The sequence below is a fragment of the Carcharhinus amblyrhynchos genome, chromosome 12 (genome assembly GCF_965287045.1).
Source record: "Carcharhinus amblyrhynchos chromosome 12, sCarAmb.v2.hapA, whole genome shotgun sequence".
NCBI classification, from domain to species: Eukaryota; Metazoa; Chordata; class Chondrichthyes; order Carcharhiniformes; family Carcharhinidae; genus Carcharhinus; species Carcharhinus amblyrhynchos.
In genome coordinates, this window is record NC_137335.1 from 61,338,758 (window position 1) to 61,361,653 (window position 22,896).

The window sequence follows — 22,896 nt, forward strand, 5'->3', positions numbered from 1 at the left end:
GAATAAGGCAGTGGGATCTTCCAATCCTGCTGAAGCTAATGGCCATTTGCATTGCTTGTCAGCCATGCCATTGGGGAACCAAGTGTAGAGAGGGGGGTGTCACCTTCCATCCTGCCAGCAGGAAGGGCTGGAAAATCTTGCCATCGTGTCAGATTGTACATGTATATTTATGACATCCAGCTTTACCACATCCCATCCTCCACTGACCATTTCACTGTCATTATGTTATTACACTGCTCGTCTTTGAATCGTTCCCAACATTGGGAAGACTGAAGGCATTGCTGTCCATTGCCGACCCTGCTCCTTTGTCACAATCTTAATTTGATTCAGACTGTTCACATAAGTTCAACATGTTTGGCCTGGACTTGAATTTTGATGGCCCGGAAGTATACTTTTGGTCCTCTTGATTCCACAAAGAATGAAAAAGCGCTTGCCCTAATCTACTGCTCTCTCCTCCTTCTCCTGCTTACCCTTGCCTGGCAACAATCATTACACATATTTCAGCAGTAGTTATTATTTTTCTCAAAAAAACAAACAAAATGCTTTTGTTGCATGTTATTTGAATTGTTTGCATATTGTTGAACGTTAATAACATGTTTTATCGCTTCTTATACATTGTGACTATGAAGTTTGTAATTTGCATTGAGATGCCAGTTGATTTCTTCTTATTCATTGGTTGAGTAGAACAGAATAGAACTTTATTGTCCATGCAAAAGTAGAAATTTGTCTACTTTATTGTCCATGCAAAAGTAGAGATTTGCCTTCATCTCTATAAGGTTATAGGATATAAACAGTGAATACTTTGTGTACACTTATATTCATACATTTGTACATATATAACATATATACATCCATGCCGCACAAACATAACAGATTGCAATCTTACATTAAGCATTTATTACAGTTGAATAAATAAAAACAGCGGGTTGAGTTTACTGTGTTATTTAATTAGCATATAGCACTCAGACAAAAAGACCTCTTGAACTGATTTTTTCCTGCCATTAGGCATTCTAAAGCACCTGCCCAGGGACAGCCTTTCAAATTGGGGAAATAAGAAGTGAGAGGATCACCAATCACAGCCTGAAATTTCCTGTTAAATACATGATCGAGCTGTGAATGCTCTCTACCAATGGTTTTACAGACTGTCATGCGCAATGTTAGGATACTCTCTACTAGACTTTTACTCTCCATAAAAAGCTTGATTCACTCCAAATCCTTTTAGTTTTCTGATATAATATAGGCGCTGGCTAGCCTTTTTAAAAATACAGTCTGTGTTCCCTGTGAAACTTAGCTTCTGGTTTATATGTGCTTCCAGATACTTGAAACATTTTACAGCCTCTACAGTCAGTCATTAAGACAGAGGTTCACATATAAAAGTAGTTGTTTGGTTTTATCTACATTGATCTGCAGAGCATTCAATTTACACCACTTCTGAAAGGTGGCATCATGTTCAAAGTCATTTCCGTCAATTAAGTCTTTTTGTTTTTCTCCTTTCTGATTGGTTAGTTTTTACTTTTATTATTAACCAAACATAATACACAATTTCAATCTTATCCCCAATTTAAAAAAATTGCGATTAAAAATATTTTACATGGATCTGGAAGCATTGAAATCTGGCTATGTATATCAGATTCCCCAGCCAAACCAGCTAATTTCCCATGCTTGGCAGCCTGATGTAAGACAGTAAGTTAAACCAGTAGTTCATATGCAAATGTTCATATTTGATTTAAAAGATTACAGTTCTCAGGATTCACTATATGATGGTTCTTGCACTATTTGGCATCCTTTTTCACCAGCCTAATGTCCAGGATTGATGTTTGTCAATCTGCTCACTGGAGAGAAAAAAAGAGAAAATAGTTCAGATGAAAACCAAAATTAACAGAAGAGAGAAAAAGGGAAGGAGCAGAAAGAGAAGTACAATTGAAGGAAAGTGAGAGAAACGAAGTGAAGCAAGAGAGTGAAAACCAAAAGTGGAAGAGAAAATTGTGGCCATCATTTGTATCTAGAAGAGGTTACAAGAGAATTTTCAGATTTTTTAATGTCTTTTGTTAGAGATTTGAATTTGTCTTCAGGAAATTAATAATTTTCCTGTATAAATCGATACCATAATAAGAATGCCTTAGAAATAGATACGTACCAAAAAAATTAGTAGAAGAACTGGAAGTGATGATTAACAAATGACTTCTGCACATGTTTGCTTTGCACCTCATTACAAATGGAAAATATTGTTAAGCAGTTGAACCAAGTGATTCTTAGAACATGATGATTTCATTCAGGAAATGTCACTGTCTGGATTTTACTTTGGCACTGAAGCTATGGTGCATCCAAATGCCAGGAAATGACTATACAACTGTAATGTTACTGGAATTTGGAATCAGACGTGAAATCTCTCATTTAACATAGAATTTCACCAAGAGTTGGCAGGAGGAGCCAAGCTTCCTTTACTAGTATTCAAGCAGATATTGACTGTTTCTTTATTTTGTTTTATAAAGAATATTATTACATCTCTTATCAGTTTTTTTGTGCTCCTAGGTTTGTGTTATGGAGGAGAAGCTAAAAGCAGCCAACATCCAGACTGGTGATTCAGAGAATAAGTTGTACAAAAGCTGTCAAGAGTTGGAAACCCTTATTCTAGAAAAAGACGATATAATACAACGTTTAGAGCTGCAGCTTGATGAGCAGGTTAGCTATCACATATTTCAAGTTCTATTTGTGTAGGTTATTCCTCAGTCAGATAGAAATGAGCATTGCTTAAATATGAAGTTGTACTTCAAAGAAATTAATTTTGATTTGATATATTCAAAAGCAGTGTGTACCTTCTTTCAATTGTGCTGTTATTTTCTCCATGCTCAATCACACAACCTATATTACCATAACATTTTTTAACATAAAATATTCCAAGGCACTTTGCAGGAGCATTATAAAACAAAATATAACACAAAATCACATCGGGAGAGATTAGGTCAGATGATTGAAAGCTGGAGAGAGAATTTCAGAGTCTAGGGTCTATGCAGTTGAAGGAATGGCCACCAATGTTGGCTTAAAATTGGAAATGCTAGATTTAGATGAGTGCAAATATCTCAGAAAGCTGGAGTAGATTATGGAGATGGGGAGAGGCATTTGAAAACAAGGATGATGATTTTAAAATCGAGACTTGCTTGATTGGGATGCAGTGAAAGTCACCTAGGGATGATAGGTGAACAGGACTCAGTGCAATTAACAGGCAGTAAAGTTTTGGATGGTCTCATGTCGAAGGGGTGGCATGGTGTCACAGTGGTTAGCAATGCTGCCTCACTGCGCCAAAGATGCATGTTCAATTCTGGCCTCAAATCACTGTCTGTGTGGAGTTTGCACAATCTCCCTGTGTCTGCGTGGGTTTCTTCTGGGTGCTCCGGTTTCCTCCCATAGTCCAAAGATGTGTGGGTTAAGTTGATTGGCCATGCTAACTTGATCCTAGTGTATGGGGATTAGCAGGGTAAATGTGTGGGGTTATGGGAATAGGGCCTGGGTGAGATTATGGTCAGGCTTGAAGGGCTGAATGCCCTCCTTCTGTACTGTAGGGATTCTATGATAATTAAGGTAGATTGTGAGAGGCAAGGCAGTGCATTGGAATAATTTAGAGGTACAAGATTAATAATGAAGGTGTCAGCAGCAAATGAGCTAAAGGAGGAACAAAGTCAGGGGATATTATGTAAATGATAAAAGGTGGTTTTAATTATTAAGCGAATATATGCTTAAAAGCTCATTTCATGGTCAAGGCACGATGGTTATGAATTGTCCAGATCCAGATTTGGGAGGCGACAACACACTCGAGGCCCATGAAAAGGAATGAGAGGTTGGAGAGGGGCAGTAAGTCGCAAGGGCAACGAGGTCCAGGCTTTTTGAAGAAGAATGTGATTGTAACAATTTAAAGGAGAGAGACAGAATTTGAACAAAGAGAACTATCAATATCATAACATAACATAGACCAGGAAGGGTCAATTAGCAGTTAGTCATTTAATGTGAATAAGGTTGATGTAGCGGGAGGTGCCTCTCATGGCAAGATGAGCTCAAAGAGAAAATGAGGGAAGATTGGAGAAAAACTACAGAAAGATGTAAGTTTTGGGCTAGGCAGTGGGGAGCTTCAGAGCAAATTAGGCCGAGAAGTGTAGGGGAAGGGAGGGCAGTGAGAGATGCAGCTAATTAGATGCTCTCCAAATCTTCATAACAAAGCAATCCATGAGCTCTTCAGAGTTATTGTTGGAGCTGAAGGTAGAGGAGACAAGGGATTAACATAATTTACAGTAGAGAAAAGAAACCAGTGTTATCTTTGCATTCAGAGTTGGTACTGGAATACTGAGTGGTTTCACAAGGTATGAGCAAGGCTGTGTGATGCTTTACATGGCCTAACCAGATCAAGCTGTAACAGAGATCAGATTGTGGCTAAAACAGTTGTCAGCCATATCCTTCAAGTCTGCATCCTTTAGACTTAAAGGAGCAGAGCCTTCTCAAGGGCAATTAAGAATGGATGAACAAATGATGCCTTACCAGTGATGTCCACATCCCATGAAAGGTTTTTAAAAAAGATTTGGTTATGTTTAGGGTGAGAGGGAATAATGTTTTTTTTATGACTAGGGTATCAAAGCTGGAAGTGAGGGCACAGTTCAGCTAATCAGTAGCTGCAGAAATATTGTGATGAATGGAGGGTCTTGGTGATTGGGTTCCACAAAGCACAGAAATATGGCTTGGAGACAGCATGTGTGAGGTGGGGGAAGGTGTTGTTCAAAGAAAATCTGACAACATCAGGTTACAGGGGTTTTAGAGAAGGTAGCTGTATTTGTTTTAGGATTACTACATGAGAAATATATGGTTTTCTCCAAGCAGGTTGTACTGCGCAATGCAGCCATCTGCAAGGAGAGATACATCCTGCTGGGTTCAGGTGGTCATATTTTGCCTGACAGTTAAAGTCTCCCCTATCTATTTCAGAATGCTATTCTCAAATCCTTTAATCTACAGGTCATCAAGCAGGTCACTAATTTGCCAATGCTCGTCAGTAAAATACTTTCCCAATAGAACCTAGCAATCAGAATGAAAAGGCCCCGGAAATGTCTGTAATGGTTAGCTTCCCTTGTATGCCAGGAGTCATAGACAGTACCAACATTGTCATTAGAACATCAGCATCCCAGCCAGGAGAGTTTGTAAACAGGAAAGGATTTCATTCTATCGTTAAACAGCTGGTCAGTGATCACTACCACAGAATAATGCAGATCTGTGCCAAGTTTCCAGGCAACCGTCATTTTATCTTCATTCTGCTCCAGTAAACCATCTCGGCACACCACGCAACAAAACTTAGAGGTTTGTTTTAAAGGGTCAAAGGCCACCTCACCACATATAGCATACAACAGCCCTCCATCACGTGTCATGCCTATGAAAACGAGGTACAAACCTCGAGAGCCATGGGACCACCATGTTGATCATCGGGCATACAATTGAGTTCTTGATCCAAGGATTTAGATGGTTGTATAGGCTTAGAGAATTGATTGTGGCGCTTCAGTTATCCCACTTACTGACCTTGATTGATTTTCCCCTCGCTAGCACAGAGGCTTTAAGCTTAATTGTAACACCCAAAACAGGTCCAGGTGGCAGGGATGTGCAATGACATCAAATTGAATTCTGAAGCATAACTACTCAAATTAAGTTTAAATATATTAGACCAAAAATAGTCTAGTGCAAGGGAGATAAATAACTTCACTCTTCATTAATCCACCCAGCCCTAGATCTGAAACTTTGGGGTGTGAACAGGCTTGTGCTGATAAATATCTGTTTCTCTTGTACGTGCTCTTCAGCATAATTAAAGGTAGATAAGTGAAACTGCTTCCTAGTCTACCATTGTCTTATGCTAAGGAGTATATGGCACGTAGGTCAAAATTCCAGTGGTTCCTAGCTCATGTTCCTTTGGCAAAATCAACATTGATGCAGATTTCCTCAGTTTGTAAATTAGTAAAAGATGTTTGCTCCGTACAGTTTCATTCTCACCAATGGACATGGGTAAGAAACAGTACTATTTGAGTTTCCAACTTAAGTTCAAAAAGCTAGAACTGGAACATTTGTGATGTTAGTGAAATATATTTTCTTTTGATTAAAGTGCATGTAAACAGCCAGTGTGCTTTGCTACTTCGATACATTCTCAACATATTTCCACTTAATATTTTCTACTCTAAACAATCATTACATTGATTTGTTTGGAATTATATAGCCTTTTCTAAAGGTATTGCAAGAGACCAATACCACCATACATTATATGAAAAGGATGTCAATTAATGATTTCATTATGCCTGCAAACATTTGGCTTGTACTCCCTTGTGAATCCCTTACAAAATAATCCATGTCCATTTCTGTGGCTTTCTGTTTTACCTTCACTTGCCTTTCATCAATGTGTTTTGTTCTACTGAAAATGTTTACATGTTTACAGAAGGCTAATAGTTAGTTTTTGGTTTCAGAAGCATCTTCGAATACAGGAGGCCAAAATAATAGAAGAGAAAGCAGCAAAAATCAAGGATTGGGTAACAATGAAACTTCAGGAGGTACCTGAGTTTTGCTGCATATTTATAGGACGAACAGGCGATGCATATTGAATTATTTGTGCTATTGAAGTTGTTTTTTTTCTTTTTGGAATTTTTGACCTGCAAAGCATATTTGCAATTTTTTAAAAATTTCTTTGTTTTGAAAAATGTATTCCAAGCTGCATTGAACTGTTCATTTATAAGATTGAAATTTAATTATATTGATCACAAATTTTCCCAAGAAGTTCATATAGGTTCACAACGGTGAAGATTTATGTGACATTTCAGTTGAACTAATGTTACTGTTTTTTTTTGTTCAGAAGTCTATGTCAATTGCTGGAAACATATCTGAAATATTGCAATCTTAGTGGCTCAGAAGAATGAAGTTTTGATGCATGTTATGTAATGTGATTATTTAGGCAATCTTGTCTAAACCACTGGTTCTTATTTTAATTTTCTGTGTTTAATATAGGGTGACACATACAATTTAATATCACATTAATATCCTTTCTTTACTCATAGCTTGAAACTGAAAATCAGAATTTTAAACTTGCTAATCAGCAACAGGTAGAACACATTCAGATCCTTCAGACCAAGTTACAAGGTAAGAGCCATTCCCCTCAGATGGCCACTGAAATTGATAGATTGGAATTTTCTTGATCCAACTTATGCTGGAAATATTGTGAGATTAAGTCTAAATTCTTGCCTGTTTTTGTGCCAATCTTACTTGTAGAGCTCATTTCCTGATATAGGAACGTAAAAATGAGCTATAAAAATCAGTAGCCAGTAAATGCAAGGCCAATATATTGACTTCTACCTTCTAAAACTTTGTTCCTTCTACACGTCTTTGTCCTCTTCCATTATTATGCAGAGTAGGAATATTCACATTAGAAATGAAATTGCTGCAGTTTAGATCTTCTAAATGGAGGAAACTGAAGGTCTGAAAGCTTTTGGCTACAGTGAGACTGACAGCACAGGAAAGATGTTTAACTTGGCTGGTGTGTCCAGAATGAAGGAGCATGGCCTCATAGTAATGGTAAAGGCATTTAGGACTGAGATTTGTAGGTGTCACTGCAATTAGAGGGTCATAAGTTGTTGATAATCAACGCCCCAAAGGGCAAGTGAGGCATTGTCATTGAGGTGGATTCCAAAGTAATTTTCAGGATAATAAAGATGTTCAGGGATATGGCGTTACTGCGGGCAAGTAGCAATTGGGAACCAGTAACAAGAACCTCCCTGATCAAGCTACATGAAAGACAGAACTCAAGAAGCCAAATGGTCCACTTGAGCTGTTCTTCCCTACGCACCCATGTTTCTGGTTCCATCTGAAAGAACTCTCTCCAAAGACTGTACTTTCATTGAGAACAGATGTAAGGCTAACATTATTGTATCATTATGCAGATAAGATTTCATGTTGCTTTCAATGTGCCATGCCTACAAACTTTGTGAGGGCATGGGAAAAATCTCATATCTACTTACAGGTGCCTGAGGTTGTGGAAGAATTAAATGCTATGCAAGTTCTGATGTGTGCATTTGACACAAGGGGCCCAATTTTATCATTGCATTGCACCCGTTTTCGAGCGCGAAAACTTGATGAAGTCAGGCATGAGCTGAGTAACATGATCCGTGCCTGCCTCTACACCAGTTCCCCCTTTACCAAGGCCTGACAATAGCCACAGTCGAGACCGTGTCCAAAATGGACATGGAGACCATTTAAATGCATTTGCATGCATTTAAATTGACTTAATGAGCTGCACCCCCAACTTTCCTAGCACTTCCTCCTTTACCACCGTGTTTGGCCATCCAGAATCAGTGCAAAACAGACATGTTCCATAGAAGTCGGATTTGGGGACTCCAGTTAGTGAGGAGATAGGTGCCTAGCATCCGATGCTCTCTGTTTGAGATCAGTGGTGGGAACATGGAGAGAGGGGGAGAGGGGCAATTCATGTGATGTATGTGCACCCATAGTGCTGTTACGGAGGGAGTTCCAGGATTTTGACCCAATGATAGTGAGGCAATGGCAACATATTTCCAAGTCAGGATGGTGAGTGGCTTGGAGTGGAACTTCAGATGGTGATATTACCATGCATCTGCTGCCCATGTCCTTCTATGTAGTAGTGGTCGTGGGTTTGGAAGGTGCTGTCTAAGAAGCCTTGGTGAGTTCCTGCAGTGCATCTTGTAGGTGGTACACACTGCTGCTGTGCATTGGTGTTGGAGGGCATGAATGTTTGTGGAAGGAATCCTAATCAAGTGTGTTGCTTTATCCTGGATGGTGTCAAGCTTGTTAAGTGTTTTTGGTGTTGCACTCATCCAGACAAGTGGAGAATATTCCATCATACTCCTGAATTGTGCCTTTTCAATTGTGGACATGCTTTGGGGCGTCAGAAGCTTAGTCATCATAAAATTCTTAGTCTCTGATCTGCTTTTGTAGCCGCAATATTTATATAGCTAGTCCAGTCCAATTTCTGGTCAATGGTAACCACCACCATCCTCTTTCCTCTTTTCTCTCTCTCTCTCTCTCTCTCTCTCTCTCTCCTCCCTCCGACACACACACACACACACACACACACACACACACACACACACACACACACATCCCAGGACCGGGACATTGATAGTGAAGGATTCTGTGATGAGATCCACTGAATGTCATAGGGCAATGTTAGATTCTCTCTTGTTGTTCCACAGCTTGCTGTACCTAGAATCTGTTAGTTATTAGAATATCCTGGGCTCGTCTGCTATGCCATGCCTTTGCAAGTGCCTCTGTGACATACTGGCCTTCATCATCAATATTCCCTTACCATCATCATTGTCAGAAGAAACATCTCGGTGATCCCTGTCTCCTTCAAATAAGACATTCAAACAGTCCAAATATCTGAACCTCATCTTTAGGAAACCTATCATTTGCTCAGTGTTGGCCCTTATGGAGGCATGTGTCACATTGTAGCTCCTCTTAGTGGGAATCTGTGGACAGAGAATTGGCGTAAATCACAAGGTTTTCTGAGAATATTCCCTGACCCCAAGAAGCCAGTCCTGCAATTACTGAAATCTTTCAAAAGCTTGCTGCACCTGGAGATGGTTCAGAATATAGGCATCTTGAGAGCTCTCTGGAAATCTTCAGATTAGCCATGATGTTATTGAATGGCAGAGCAAATTCGTGGGGTTGAGTGGCCTCCTCCTACTTCTAATTTGTATGTTCATTTTCAACCAAGCATAAACATGCAGCATTTGTCTTGTGTGATAATATGGCCACAGCGCATTCAAAGAATCTTCATAGAGAAGCTGGAAGATGTGAACAACCATATTCAAGGACACCCTAAGGCACCTCCGGTATTTTCTTTCACTCAACTACACGTAGCTGCACCTGCAATATACCCAAATTCTGGTCAGTGTTCACCATTGCACTGGCTGCCAGCATCCTAATTGTCTTGAGGCCCCTGTCACCTCTTGCTGCTCAGGATGCCTTTTCAGGTCCGGGGCTAACTTGTTCATTGGGACAAGAGCCAGTGGAAAGGCAAGGATACCTGGAACCTGCAATTGCTAGGCCTCTGGATCTGTGAAAAAATTGCAGTGATCCATCCAATGAGTGTGTTCTTTGTAGATTGACCTTCATTGTGAGGCTCAATATGAATGCTAAGCCATGTGCGTGGTTTCCATCTAAACATGGCACCCACACCCCACCCCTTCCAAGTGAAGGACATCATGTCAAACCACAGTTGCGTTCCCCTCATACATGACTATACATGGAGGCATTGCACATTGACTGGAGTGAGGAGAGCCACGTGCAAGAACTCTCCCGTGAACATGATTCAGCTTGCCTACATGGCCCTTGAGACTACAGAGAGACCATTGTCTTGGAATCATAGAAGGACTCTGACATTTGAGCTTGTCAGCCATGACCATTTACCCAGAAGGATGGAGGTTTGGAGTCAGAAGTCTGTTGCCATTCCCACCCATGCCCTTTGGAGGCATCGACATCCCTCCCTCCCGACATTGTTGTCTCTGACAGCAGCAGATACCAATCAGCAAACAATATATTGTAGCTCTAAAGCTTGATGGGCGCTCATTGAAATGTGATCCATTAGTCACGGAGCAAAGCTTTTTAATGGGTGTTGGAACCTTGAGAGCAGAACTCGGCCAAATCTGATTCTCATGGAGCAGACTAATAACTAACAGGCTGGCTCTTTGCTTGGCCCAAAAAAATGAGGCATTAACTCCTCCCATCCAAAAAGAGAGCCTTCAAATATCAAATACTTGAGAGGTTTTAAGAACTATTCAGCAACCTCGAGAACTTGATGTGTGAGATTTCTGACATGTCAAACACCATCCATCTTCCCCATTACACATCAAGCTACAGCCATCCTCCAACACCATCATCACCTTGTCATTCCTATCCATCCAGTAACCATTCAACTGCCCATCATTACTCTGTTCCGCTATTCGATAAGATCATGGCTGATCTGATTGTAACTTCATACCCTGCCTGCCCTCTTGTTAATCAAGAATCTATCTAGCTCTGCCTTAAAAATATTCAAAGACTCTGCTTCCACTGCCTTTTGAGAAAATGAGTTTCAAAGACTCATGTCCTATTGAGAGAAGAAGTTTCTTTTCATCTTCGTGTTAAATGAGCAACCCCTTATTTTTAAAAAGTGAACCTTAGTTCTAGATTCTCTGACATGAGAAAACATCCTCTTCACATCCACCCTATCAATACCCCTCAGGAGTTGTTGATTTGATTAGACTTGATTGATTATTGTCACATGTATTAACATTGAAAAGTATTGTTTCCTATGCGCTATACAAACAAAGCATATCATTCATAGAGAAGGAAACAAGAGAGTGCAGAATGTAATGTTACAGTCATAGCTAGTGTACAGAGAAAGATCAACTGAATGCAAGGTACGTCCATTTAAAATTCTGACAGCAGCAGAGAAGAAGCTTGAGTCGGTTGGTACGTGACCTCAGATTTTTGTATCTTTTTCCCGAAAGAAGAAGGTGGAAGAGAGAATATCCATGTTGTGTGGGGTCCTTAATTATGCTGGCTGCTTTGCTGAGGCATTGGTAGGTGTAGACCAAGTCGATGGATGGGAGGCTGGTTTGTGTAATGGATTGGGCTACATTCATGACCTTTTGCAGTTTCTTGCGGTCTTGGGCAAAGCAGGAGTCAGACCAAGCTGTAATATAACTAGAAAGAATGCTTTCTATGGTGCATCTGTAAAAGTTGGTGAGAGTCGTAGCTGACATGCCAAATTTCCTGAGAAAGTAGAGGCGTTGGTGGACTTTCTTAATTATAGTGTTGGCGTGGGGGAACCAGGACAGGTTGTTGGTGATCTGGACACCTAAAAACTTGAAGCTGTCGACCTTTTCTACTTCATCCCCATTGATGTAGACAGGGGCAAGTTCTCCTTTATGCTTCCTGAAGTTGATGACAATCTCCTTCATTGTGTTGACATTGTGGGAGAGATTATTGTTGCTGTAACAATTCACCAGATTCTCTATCTCATTCCTATGCTCTGTCTCGCCATTGTTTGAGATCCAATGGTGTTGTCAGCAAACTTGAAAATCAAATTGGAGGGGAATTTGTTCACACGTTCACAGATGTGTAAGGAGTGTAGTAGGTGCTGAGAACACAGCATTGTGGGGCACCGATGTTGAGAATGATCGTGAAGGAGGTGTTGTTGCCTATCCTTATTGATTGTGGTCTGTGAGTCAGGCAGTTCAGGATCCAGTCACAGAGGGAGGTGCCGAGGCTCAGTCCGTGGAGTTTGGAGATGGGTTTCGTGGGAATAAAGGTGTTGAAGGCTGAGCTGTAGTCATGAAATACGAGTCTGACATAGATGTCCTTGTTATGTAGGTGTTTCAGGATTGAATGCAAGGCCAGGGAGATGGCATCTCCTGTGGACCTGTTGTGGTGATAGGCAAATTGTAGTGGATCCAGATAGTTCGGGGGGCTGTAATTGACTTGTGCCATGCCGAGCCTTTCGAAGCACTTCATAATGATGGATGTCAGAGCCACCAGTCAGTAGTCATTAAGGCATGTTGCTTGGTTTTTCTTTAGTGCCTGGATGATGGTCATCACCTTGAAGGAGATAGGGATCTCAGATTCTTGTAAAGAGAGGTTGAAGATGCCTGTGAATACTCCCACCAGCTGATCCACACAGGATCTGAGTGCTTGTCCAGGTACTCCATCCAGGTCGGTCGCTTTCCGTGGGTTGACTTCAAGAAAGCTGCTTTCCCATCTGTAGTGGTGATACCAGATACAGGTTCATCCAGGGGGCTTCCAGGGTGGAGGGCATGCTCTTGCTGACCTCTTGCTCAGAACAGGCGTAGAGTGCATTGAGCTTATCAAGGAGGGGTATGTTGGAGCTGGCGATTTTACATGCCTTCATCTTGTAGCCTGTTATGTCTTGCAGACCTTGCCATAGTTGGCAGGGGTCAGTGTGGCTAGCTTGGGATTCTAGCTTGGGCCAGTACTGTTTTTTGGCATCTTGGATGGATCTCCTTGGATCGTATCTGGCTTTCTTGTATAGGTCAGTGTTGCCTGATTTGAACGCCTGATTTGGACTTCAGCAAGCAGTGGATATCCTGGATATCCCTATTCATCCATTGTTTCTGGTTGGGAATATTGGGAATATGCAGTATGTTTCAGTCAAGTTGCTTCTTATTCTTCTACTCCACTGGATACAAACCTAACTTCTTGTAAGACAAGCCGACCATTCCTGGTATATAATACTCAGTGTCCAGAGAGGCTATTCACTGTCCTGTAATGGAACCAAGACATGCGTGATGTGCTTGCTCTTTTAAACAAGCCAGAGACAATCTGGCTTTCTTACCCAGACACCCTCCTGCCCTTTTCCTCTTTGCCTGCCTCCCATGTCAACTCCCTACTCCCCCCCCCCCCACCCCCATAGCTGCCACCCTACCCAAATTCTGCATCACCTTTCTAATTTGTAAGCATTCTCATTTCTCACTGACGGAGAACTAAATTTAAAGGAAACACATCATTCTGATGAACTGGCCTTTTATGAGGCACAAAATACATGCAAAAGGACTTTCTGATTTATGGTTTGTCAGGAAGCTTGACTCTCCTATAAAGTCCTAAGAACTTAATTGCAGAAGTTCATCCTGCCTTAGGAAACTGATTTTTGACTTCTGGCCAAGCTTCCTGCTGCAGGTGGGACCTGACAATTCCAGTCCATATATCAGGAAAAATTTAAATCCAAATATCACACCAAGATGACTTGGCATAGCTTACACTATAATTGGAGATGGCTACTCAGTATGGTATTTTGGTATGTATTGATTGAAAGCTTCAGTCAAAGTGCCAAGCTTTGTTTGTTTTTCATAATTTCTAATCTTCATGTAGAAAAGTCCTCACATGTAATTGAGCGTGCTTGTAATTTCAACACTCAACTTTGCTAAGACAGGCTAGTGCCTCATTGGGAAACCATCTCATTTTGAGGACCTTTGGAGCACAGGATGCTTTGTTTCACATTCTAGTGTACTATTTCCAATATAAATAAAATTACATTTACACTGCAGACAAAAATCATCTAGAGTTATGCTTAAATAACCAGTGCCTTGTCTTTTGCTATCTTACAGCCCTAACAGGGAGTCGAGGACAAAAGTCACCATCTGATTTAAGCAAAGCATCAGGGGAAGCACGACGGCTAAGCAGCCTAACTTTTGGGTACTTTAAAGGAAACCCCAGAAGTCTTCAGCAGAATACCCTAGAAGCTGGGTCAGTGGATGTAAAATTTACAGGTGGGTGGAATCCTGGAATTAATTGAATAAAGATGGCTTTGTGGGCTGGGAAACCCTGCCACATTTGTACAGTTAAATATTTAAACAAATGTTTCACTTTTTTTACTTCACTTTTTTAAATGCTTTCATTCTAGAAATTAGAAAAAAACAACATTGAATCCTTATGGTGGTTTATTTAGTTTCTCCAGGAAACCCAAAAAGGCAATATGAAGAAACCACATTAATTTGCATAAAATTAGTTAACACTGCATAGTTTATCACTGTTCATGAAGATCATTAGTCTACACTAGATGTGAACAACAAAAGGACAATACCAGTTGAAGATTTTAGCATTCGTCATGATGCAAAATAGGAAAGTTGAGATGTTGTTCTGCGTTGATACATAACAGAATTTTACATTAATTAAATTATTTTATGGTAACAAAAGAAGTTTATTGCAGAATAGGTAAAATGATTACATCTATAGAAATTAAGCAAATGTAATAGGGATGGAGAATGCAATTAATCGATTAAAAAGGATTTATATTAGTAATGCAATTTAACAGAAAAATGACACACTAAATTTAATATTGATCATATTGGGTGGAAAGCAGGAAGTGATATATTGGTGCTTATGTAATAAAGTGAATAGAATTAGCACAAGGAGAACATTATAAGGACTTTTAAGTAATATTATCTCAACATTGAAAGTAAAGAGAAGCAATTAAAAAAATAAACAGAATGAAAGAATGTATAGTTTTTGGAATATAATCCACAGATCCTGCTGAGATTTTATAATTCACTGGTTAGACCATGCAGACTATTGTGTTCACTTTCTGCGACCATACTTCAAAAGGGGTGGTCGAGCCCAGAAATGGTTTCCTCTAATTTCCCCTCCCTTCCTGTAGATCTACACAGTGGCTTCCTCAATGCATTTGAGATTATGAACTCAAGATTTGGGGAAGCAACTCATGAACCTGTATCCAAAACATGATGGCACACTATTTTGGACTGACCACCCAATATATCAATGCACCAAACAAGATCATACCAAGTGACTTCTAAAAAAAGCATGGTCAAATTGTAACTTGTGTAATTACCTTTTTCAGAAAAGGAAATGGACAAGAAGTTACAGATGAATTCTGTTCAAAATACTGAAACAGATCAAAGGGATTTTTCTCAAAACAACAGTGTACCCAAGCTGCAAGATGGAAAAAGACTAACAAGCCGCCAGTTTTTACCAAAGGAAGCCACGGGCTTTGTGTCTTTGAGTGATGGTAGTTCTGATGATGAAGACGAGAAGAGAAGGTGTCTAAAAGCCAAATACTTGTCAAGCCTCTCCAACCACACATCAGAAGGAGGCATCAGGCTTAGTCACATTGGGAGTGACACCTATTTGACAGCATCTGATGACAGTAACTCTGCCTTTGATGATGAGTGTACAGCAGTTGACCGACCTGGGCAGAAATTACCCTTGCATTGTGCAGTTACAAATACTGAAACTATACAAGTAGTGGATCATTTTCCAAGCATAATAATGAACTCAAAAACACTGATTAAAAGAATGGATCATGATACTTCCTCTGATGAGTTAAACAAGAAATTTGAATCTCAAAGGCTAGATTCTTCGTCATCTAGGAGAACAAATACTCCAAGCCCGATTCCAACATCAGCACTTGCATCAAAGCATTTAACCCCAATAACTGCCACCAGTATCCAGCCCATGCAGTCTTTAATTCAGGCAAATTCATTCTCTAATTTAGCTCCTCCAAAATTAAGGACTCCTAATGTATTTAGTGTAAGTGTGGCCAAAGCGAAGAAGCATTTTAGCCAACCTCAATTGAGTGCTGATCATCTGTTTGGCAGAAACCGAAATGCTATTAGTATGGTGAGGCCAATGTGTCATGAAGAGACAGACATTGATATCAATGAAGGTGAAGATGATATCTTGGGGAAAATGGATACACGCTATAATGAGGGAATGTTTTTGTATGATTCATCTGAAGGCCAAATTACAGAAGGGAAACCAGAAACAGGAGACACAACAAGTAAAGTTTCCAACAACAAGCCACCAACTCCTCCTCTGCACAGATTTCCTTCCTGGGTAATTTTTATTGTCCTGATGCAATAATAGTCAGCAGCTAACATTTCATTTGCAGAATTAAAAATGTCAATGGATATTTTGAAAAATTGTTCTGTCAGGTTTAACATTACAAGCCTCTTGCTCTCAAAGATTTCAACAAAATGCATCAAACCAGACTACTGTACTTAATTGTGTAAGGCAATATGAAAATTTTTTTGAAGACTTATTCATATCTTTTCTGAAATCACTCCACTGGCGCACACAATTGAAGTATTAGTCTACCAAGTAGTCAATCTTTATGCTTTGAGAGGTGCCAAACTTCGATAGAGATGTTCAAAATCATGAACAATTTTGGTAGAGTAAATCAAGAGAAACTGCTTCCATTGGCACATGAGGTTATAACCAGAGAATGCAGATTTAAGATTCAGAGGTGACATGAGGAAAAGTAATTTACATGACAGTTTGTTGTGATCTGGAACTCACTGTCTGAAAGAGTGGTGAAACAGAATCAATGGGTGGTATTTAATGCAGTTCTCAGGGTCTTGCCATCAGCTAGAGAGCCAGCAAGAATTCTGGGTTGCCTTTTTTCAGGAAGCACCACTGGATTAAGTGTAAATAAGGCACTTAACAGGGCAGCCGCAGACCCTCCCTGGAATCAAGGACACTTGGGTTAAAAATCCCAAACACCCAAAAGCTGCTGTACAGTCAGAGGACAGCAGTTGTGCAAAGCTCCATAGTACCTCTGAGGGAGCTGTGCTCGCTGCCGCGATAATACACCCACCTGAGGTCTAGGATCACCAAGGCAACAGATTAGTGTTGATGTTTGCAGAGTGGGTTCATGTGGGAAGGCTATTCAGACCCTTCCAAAACTAGACTTAAGGGAAGCAGAGACAAGAGACGATAGGGTCCCCATCTGCCATCTGTTAGGATCCAGTTGATATTATTAGATGAGAAAGTCCCAGAATCAATCCCTGGCTCAAAAGCTTGACTAATTTGCTTTTTTTAAAAAAATGAAGGAACGGTATCACTGGACTGCCAAATACTTCTACTCACTCCCTTATCTTCACAAATATACACATGTTTCAAGGATAACACCCCATTCTGAAGCTAAATTCAAATTTCATAGATTTCTTCTCAAATTCCACACTCTCCAAAAATGATTGTTACACAAGTGTTTCCAAACACCATTTTCAAAAAGACACTCTTTGAAACTATTGTTGGAAAGAAGATTTTAATCAGCTGATTTCATCAAGAATCTGCTTCCAGGTTTTTCAACTATCCTTTTGAACAAAGCTTTGCCTCCACTGTTTTAACAAGGATTTGCTTGAAGGATTTTCAACTCTCCTTTTAGGATTTTGTCATCTTGAATGCCTTTCCACAGCTCTAAGATCCAGCCACCTATTTCTCCATAATTATTTCAACTAATATCTCTCAAACTGTAGTAAGGTATTACAAACCTTAGAACCACTTCAGATGTATTTCTGGTTTCTCACTAACTAATCCCTTCGTGGCTCCCTCTGTCTTCAGTGAACAATACTCTGTGCTGGTTCCAGTTCCTATTTGTTTCTTTAACTTTAGACTTCATGGAAACTTTTTTTCATTTTCCTAGTTTCCTTAATACTTTCTTTAAATCCTGGCATTAATCTTCTTTGCCCCTTATCTCATGGTATGGCTTTTCTTCTAGACAGCTTCTCTGGCTGTGAAACTTCTACTCTGGCTTCCAGTTGAAAACCACACTCAATAAGCTTTTTTCCCTAAAGGTCCCCCTGGTTGCAAGGTAATATCTCTTTGCTTTTTAAAGCTTTTATTTAATTTTCATGCCATAAACATCTTAGGCACACAGTTTGAACTAAAACCAAAACCTCAACGTACAAAACATCTTTGTTTGACATCAATCTAACTAGAATTTTACCCTCGTACAGAAACACTAAAGCCAGAATTCTCTGACTTCTTATCCTGCCATTGCTACAAGCGAGATTGGGGAATTTGGCACTCAGCTAAATCTCCATTCAGCGCAGCAGAACCAGAGAATCCTGCCGGCGGGAATGGCTGAAGAATCCTGCCCTAAATTAAACCCTCTTCATCCATAACTTATTTCTAATACTTAATAATGCAATAGCTGCACCCCCGCTGCCCCCCAATACCAAACACACCTTGAGGGAGGGCAATAAATTCCACAACATCATAACTTTCAAAGTTGGATACTTGAAGGGAAAATATTTACAGGGCTGCCAGGACAACAGGAGTGTGGGACCAACTGGATTACTCTGTCAAAGAGCTGCCAGAGGCACAATAAATTGAATTGTTTCCTTCTAAATCATTCTATGATTCAACATTACATTTGGCATAATGTAGCATATTTTAACATTAAACTCTACCTATGTTTGCTGTGTGTTCCTATATTGTATTACTGTATAATAAAGATGGCAAATTGGTTTTTATCAGGAGAGACTATTCTGTGAGATTTCGTATCATCTCAAGGTCAGTAAAAAAAAAAGCAATGGCACCAAAAAAAAGCTGCAAAGGCATAGACAAAGTTTAGGAAAAGTATGAGAGTACAGACCAAAATTAAGTTAAAGGGCTTAAATGACTAGCAAACCACTGAAACCATATTTTTCTGATAAAACAGTTGAATTAAAGTCTCACAGACCACTGCCAGCCATGCAATTTCCTCTATTTGGCTTGTCTGCTTGTTCGGCTATCAGCCATGGCTAAACTTACAAACCTGAATTTTCAGGATGGCGAATGCCAACCATAGTTTCCGACAGGCCCACTACCATTTCATGTTCAATTGAGTGTTGATTGGCAGAAGCCAGGACTTTCCTCCTTCCTTAGAAGGAAGACTTGCATTGGAGAATTAATTGGCCAGTTACTCTCAGTCCCGTCTAGGGACAGTGACGCAGTAGCCAGAAGAGGTACTGCAGTGCCATGTCTGAGCCTAAGTCCCAGGTCCTTCAAGTATGTACCAGGGATCTCGAGGGTGGGAGGGTCGGGGATACCCTAAGGGTTGAAGAGGGTGTGATCTCAGTGTTGGAAGGTAGGGCAAGGAGGGCTGGAGCTCCCTGTCCCGGAGGGAAGGGCACCCCAAAACTGAAGGGGCTTTCAGATTGATGTACCCATTCCCCATCTTTCCCACTTGAGATGGAAATTCATTCATGCACCCTATTTTGACCCCTTCCCACCAGCCTAAAGTTTGAGGCTGGATGGGAAAAACCTCTTAACTGGATTACATTGGCTTCCTACTAGGGGAAAGGGCTGGTTTCCTGCCCAAAGCTCTGTCCACCCCACCGTCGAAATCAGACCAGATAATCATGCTATCTTATGCTTCCTCCAACCCCCATCTCTCAACGCAACTGGAGGGAGTGTGAATTTCTGGCCATACAAATCATTCGATGTACTAAATCCTAGTTCTGTCTAGACTAAATTTTAGTGATCAATTGCAATTTACAGTCATTCTCTATTTTATTTTCCTCTCTTTTGTAAAGCTTGGAACTTCCTTTCAATGATGCACCTGAAATGTATAATGGATCACAACACAATCCTACATTCTATAGCAATCATGTTGATACTCCAACAAACTGCAGGAGAAATAGCTAACTTGAGCTTCACTTGAATGCACTTCAGTGAGTCTTCAGAAGGATTCAAGCTTTGTGAATATATTTTAGTAATCCATCAGATGTGAATTATGGTCTCTCTTAGTCTTCAAATGAGATCTGTCTGGTGGGAAAAGTAGCCTTTCTTCGGTTATGTTGTCAGATGTTTAGATTTTAGCTGTATCTGATGGTGCTGGAAGTATTTCTAACAGTATTGGTAAATATGTAGTTTTGTTGGAAGTCAATAAAACACATCAGGAGTGTGAGAAGGTGAACAGATATCTCAACTTTCATCTCTTGTGGGATTCCATTGAGGATGTAGGTTTGGAAAGAAAAATTAGAATGCTCATCTAGTTGGTTCACCACCCCCCTCATTTTGGATCTGGGTTCAGCATCTACAGTTGCCAAGTCAGGGCCATTTTGACCTTTGAAATTTCCACAGAGCAGCAGTGCAAGTTTTTCATCCAACAGTGGGTGCTTCACAGCCATGTGGATGATATGTAGCGAGCATCAGCTATGAGGAGTCATCAGTTCACATTACCAATTCTCCTTTTTTTCCCTCTAAAAATATCAACACAAAACAGGAGATCTTGTATTCATACTAGTATAGGTCACAGTCAATACATGAATTGGCTTGAGAGCTGAATGCTGTCAGGTCACCTTAATTGATGCCAACAAGATATAATTCCAGATAGTGTCATGTAGTTCTGTGTATCAACTTTCAGAAGTCAATTTTACTAGCAACAATTTCAAGATGGAATATTCTTTTGAAATATGTTACAGTAAATTATCAAGCAATTTGTGCTCTCACTTTGCACTGCAATGCTACTGTACAATCAAAGGTCACAAGAGCTCATCCCTAAATGTTTAGAAAACATGAAATTAAATTGAATACATATTTCACTAAGTACAATGATGTAAAAAATTTCATTATCTGCCATAATGTACTAGATCAGATGATGAACACTTTTTTTGCAACATCCCAATAACTTTTAAAAAAAAAATGCACGCGTTGCTATATAATTTAACTTCATTGTCAAGAAAAGTCCTGGATTCAGTTATTAATCTGTACTGTTTGTTCATCTCAGCTGGGATGTTAGGAAAGCTTAAGTTAGTAAAGTTCAAATTTAGGAAGGGACAGAAAATTAGCTGAAAATCATGCTAATATGCACAGTTGTCTAAGTATACATAGCTGAAAGTTGGTTAAAGGCAGAATTCAGGCTTAGCCACTAAAGTTCAATTAGCCATCTGAACAGCCTAATCTAAACACATATTAAAAATGGCATGTAAATGAGCTATTAGAAATTTGATGCTGCTCATATTCTTTCATCCTGGTAAGTGTCCATGCCATCACATGAGAATGGAAAGAAATTGGAGATAAAGATAACTTCAAGCTGCTTCTCGTAATTTGGTCCTAGTATGAAAGTTTGGCTTATAATTTACAGTTACAGAAATTATATGACAGTACAAAGATATTAAGAGCTGTCACTTTATCTTTTACACCCAGGAAAGCAGAATTTATGCAGTAGCCAAGTCAGGTATGAGAATGTCAGAGGCCATTTGTACAGATCCAAGTAACAAATGTGAGTATTTTATAGAAACAGAAGTATTTTCAGTCTAATGGGCTAACCCATTGTATGCCCTCACCCTTAACTGGAACATTTTCATTGACTTTGCTTCCCTTGCTTTGCCATTGTCTATCTCCAACTCTTCTTTGACTTTTCTGTTTCCATTTTTGGGAATAGACTATTCCCTGAATCCAACAGTCAGCTTGAGTGCACTTTTTCACATTCTTCTCTTGTAAGAATTGTACTATATTCTCATAGTTTCCCAATCTACATTGCATCTGTTGAGATGATGCTATCTTCCATACTACTGTTCTATGTTTTTCTTTTTCCTCAATGAGGATTCGCTCCACCTTGTCCCCAAATTATGGTTGATAGGGTGGCACAGTGCCACAGTAGTTAGCACTGCTGCCTCACAGTGCCAGGGACCTGGCTTCGATTCCCAGCTTGAGTCACTGCCTGTGTGGAATATGCATGTTCCTGCTGTGTCTGTGTGGGTTTCCTCCCACAGTCCAAAAGATGTCCACATTAGTTGATTGGCCATGCTAAATTGACCCTAGTGTCAGGGGATTAGAAGGGTGAATGAGGTGTTGCAGGAGTAGGGCCTGGGTGAGACTGTGGTCAGTGCAGACTTGATGGGCCAAATGGCTTCCTTCTGCACTGTAGGAACTCTATGATGGGCCAAAAATGATACTCATTCTATTTTCTACCCTTCTGATTTCATGATTTCTTCCAATGCCATGATGATGTTTACCTTATCTTCACCTTGCACTCCACCAGCCCCCTTATTCAATAAATCATTTTCTGCCACTTCAGCACAATGCCACTACCAAACAGACCTTACCCTCCCCTTTCAATATTTTGAAGAGACTGTTCTCTCCATGATATCATGGTCCTGTCCTCAATCCAGCCCTCACTTTACTACACAACCTTTTCATGCAAGCACAGGAGATGCAACATCTGACCTTTTACCTCTTCTGTTTTCACCCTTCAAGTCTCCAAACACTCCATTCAGGTGAAATACTAATTTACTATTCCTTTCAATTTAGTATATTGTATACACTGCGATTATGCCCTCTGATGCTGACTGGGTGACCACTTTGAGGAACACCTTCATTCAGTGTGCAAGCATGAATTTCAGCTTCCAGCTGCCTGCCATTTTAATTCACAACTTTGTTCCCACTCTGATGTTTCTGTCCTCGGCTCACTACAAGGCAGTTTTTACAGCCTTGCCCATCCCAAAACCGTAAAATCCCACCCAAGGTCAATGGACCCTTCCATGCTCCGTCCCTCGCCCACTCCAATTCCAGTGGAGGGCAGGACGGTAAAATTCCAGCCAACGTAAATTTGAGGACTGGGTACCCTACAGT

The 22,896-nt window shown here is 40.2% G+C and overlaps 2 protein-coding genes across 2 annotated transcripts in view; one reads left to right on the forward strand and one right to left on the reverse strand.

Moving 5' to 3' along the window:
* The window catches only part of thada (THADA armadillo repeat containing), a 425,051-nt gene that overhangs the window by 386,604 nt on the left and 15,551 nt on the right, over positions 1–22,896 (reverse strand). The window lies entirely within an intron of this gene.
* plekhh2 (pleckstrin homology domain containing, family H (with MyTH4 domain) member 2) overlaps positions 1–22,896 on the forward strand; it is a 117,785-nt gene that overhangs the window by 35,350 nt on the left and 59,539 nt on the right. The window contains exons 4-9 of the mRNA XM_080200620.1: positions 2,533–2,682; positions 6,480–6,563; positions 7,065–7,146; positions 14,145–14,306; positions 15,395–16,389; positions 21,469–21,544. Of these exons, the coding sequence (XP_080056746.1) occupies positions 2,533–2,682; positions 6,480–6,563; positions 7,065–7,146; positions 14,145–14,306; positions 15,395–16,389; positions 21,469–21,544 (1,549 nt within the window). The remainder of the gene's footprint in view (positions 1–2,532; positions 2,683–6,479; positions 6,564–7,064; positions 7,147–14,144; positions 14,307–15,394; positions 16,390–21,468; positions 21,545–22,896) is intronic.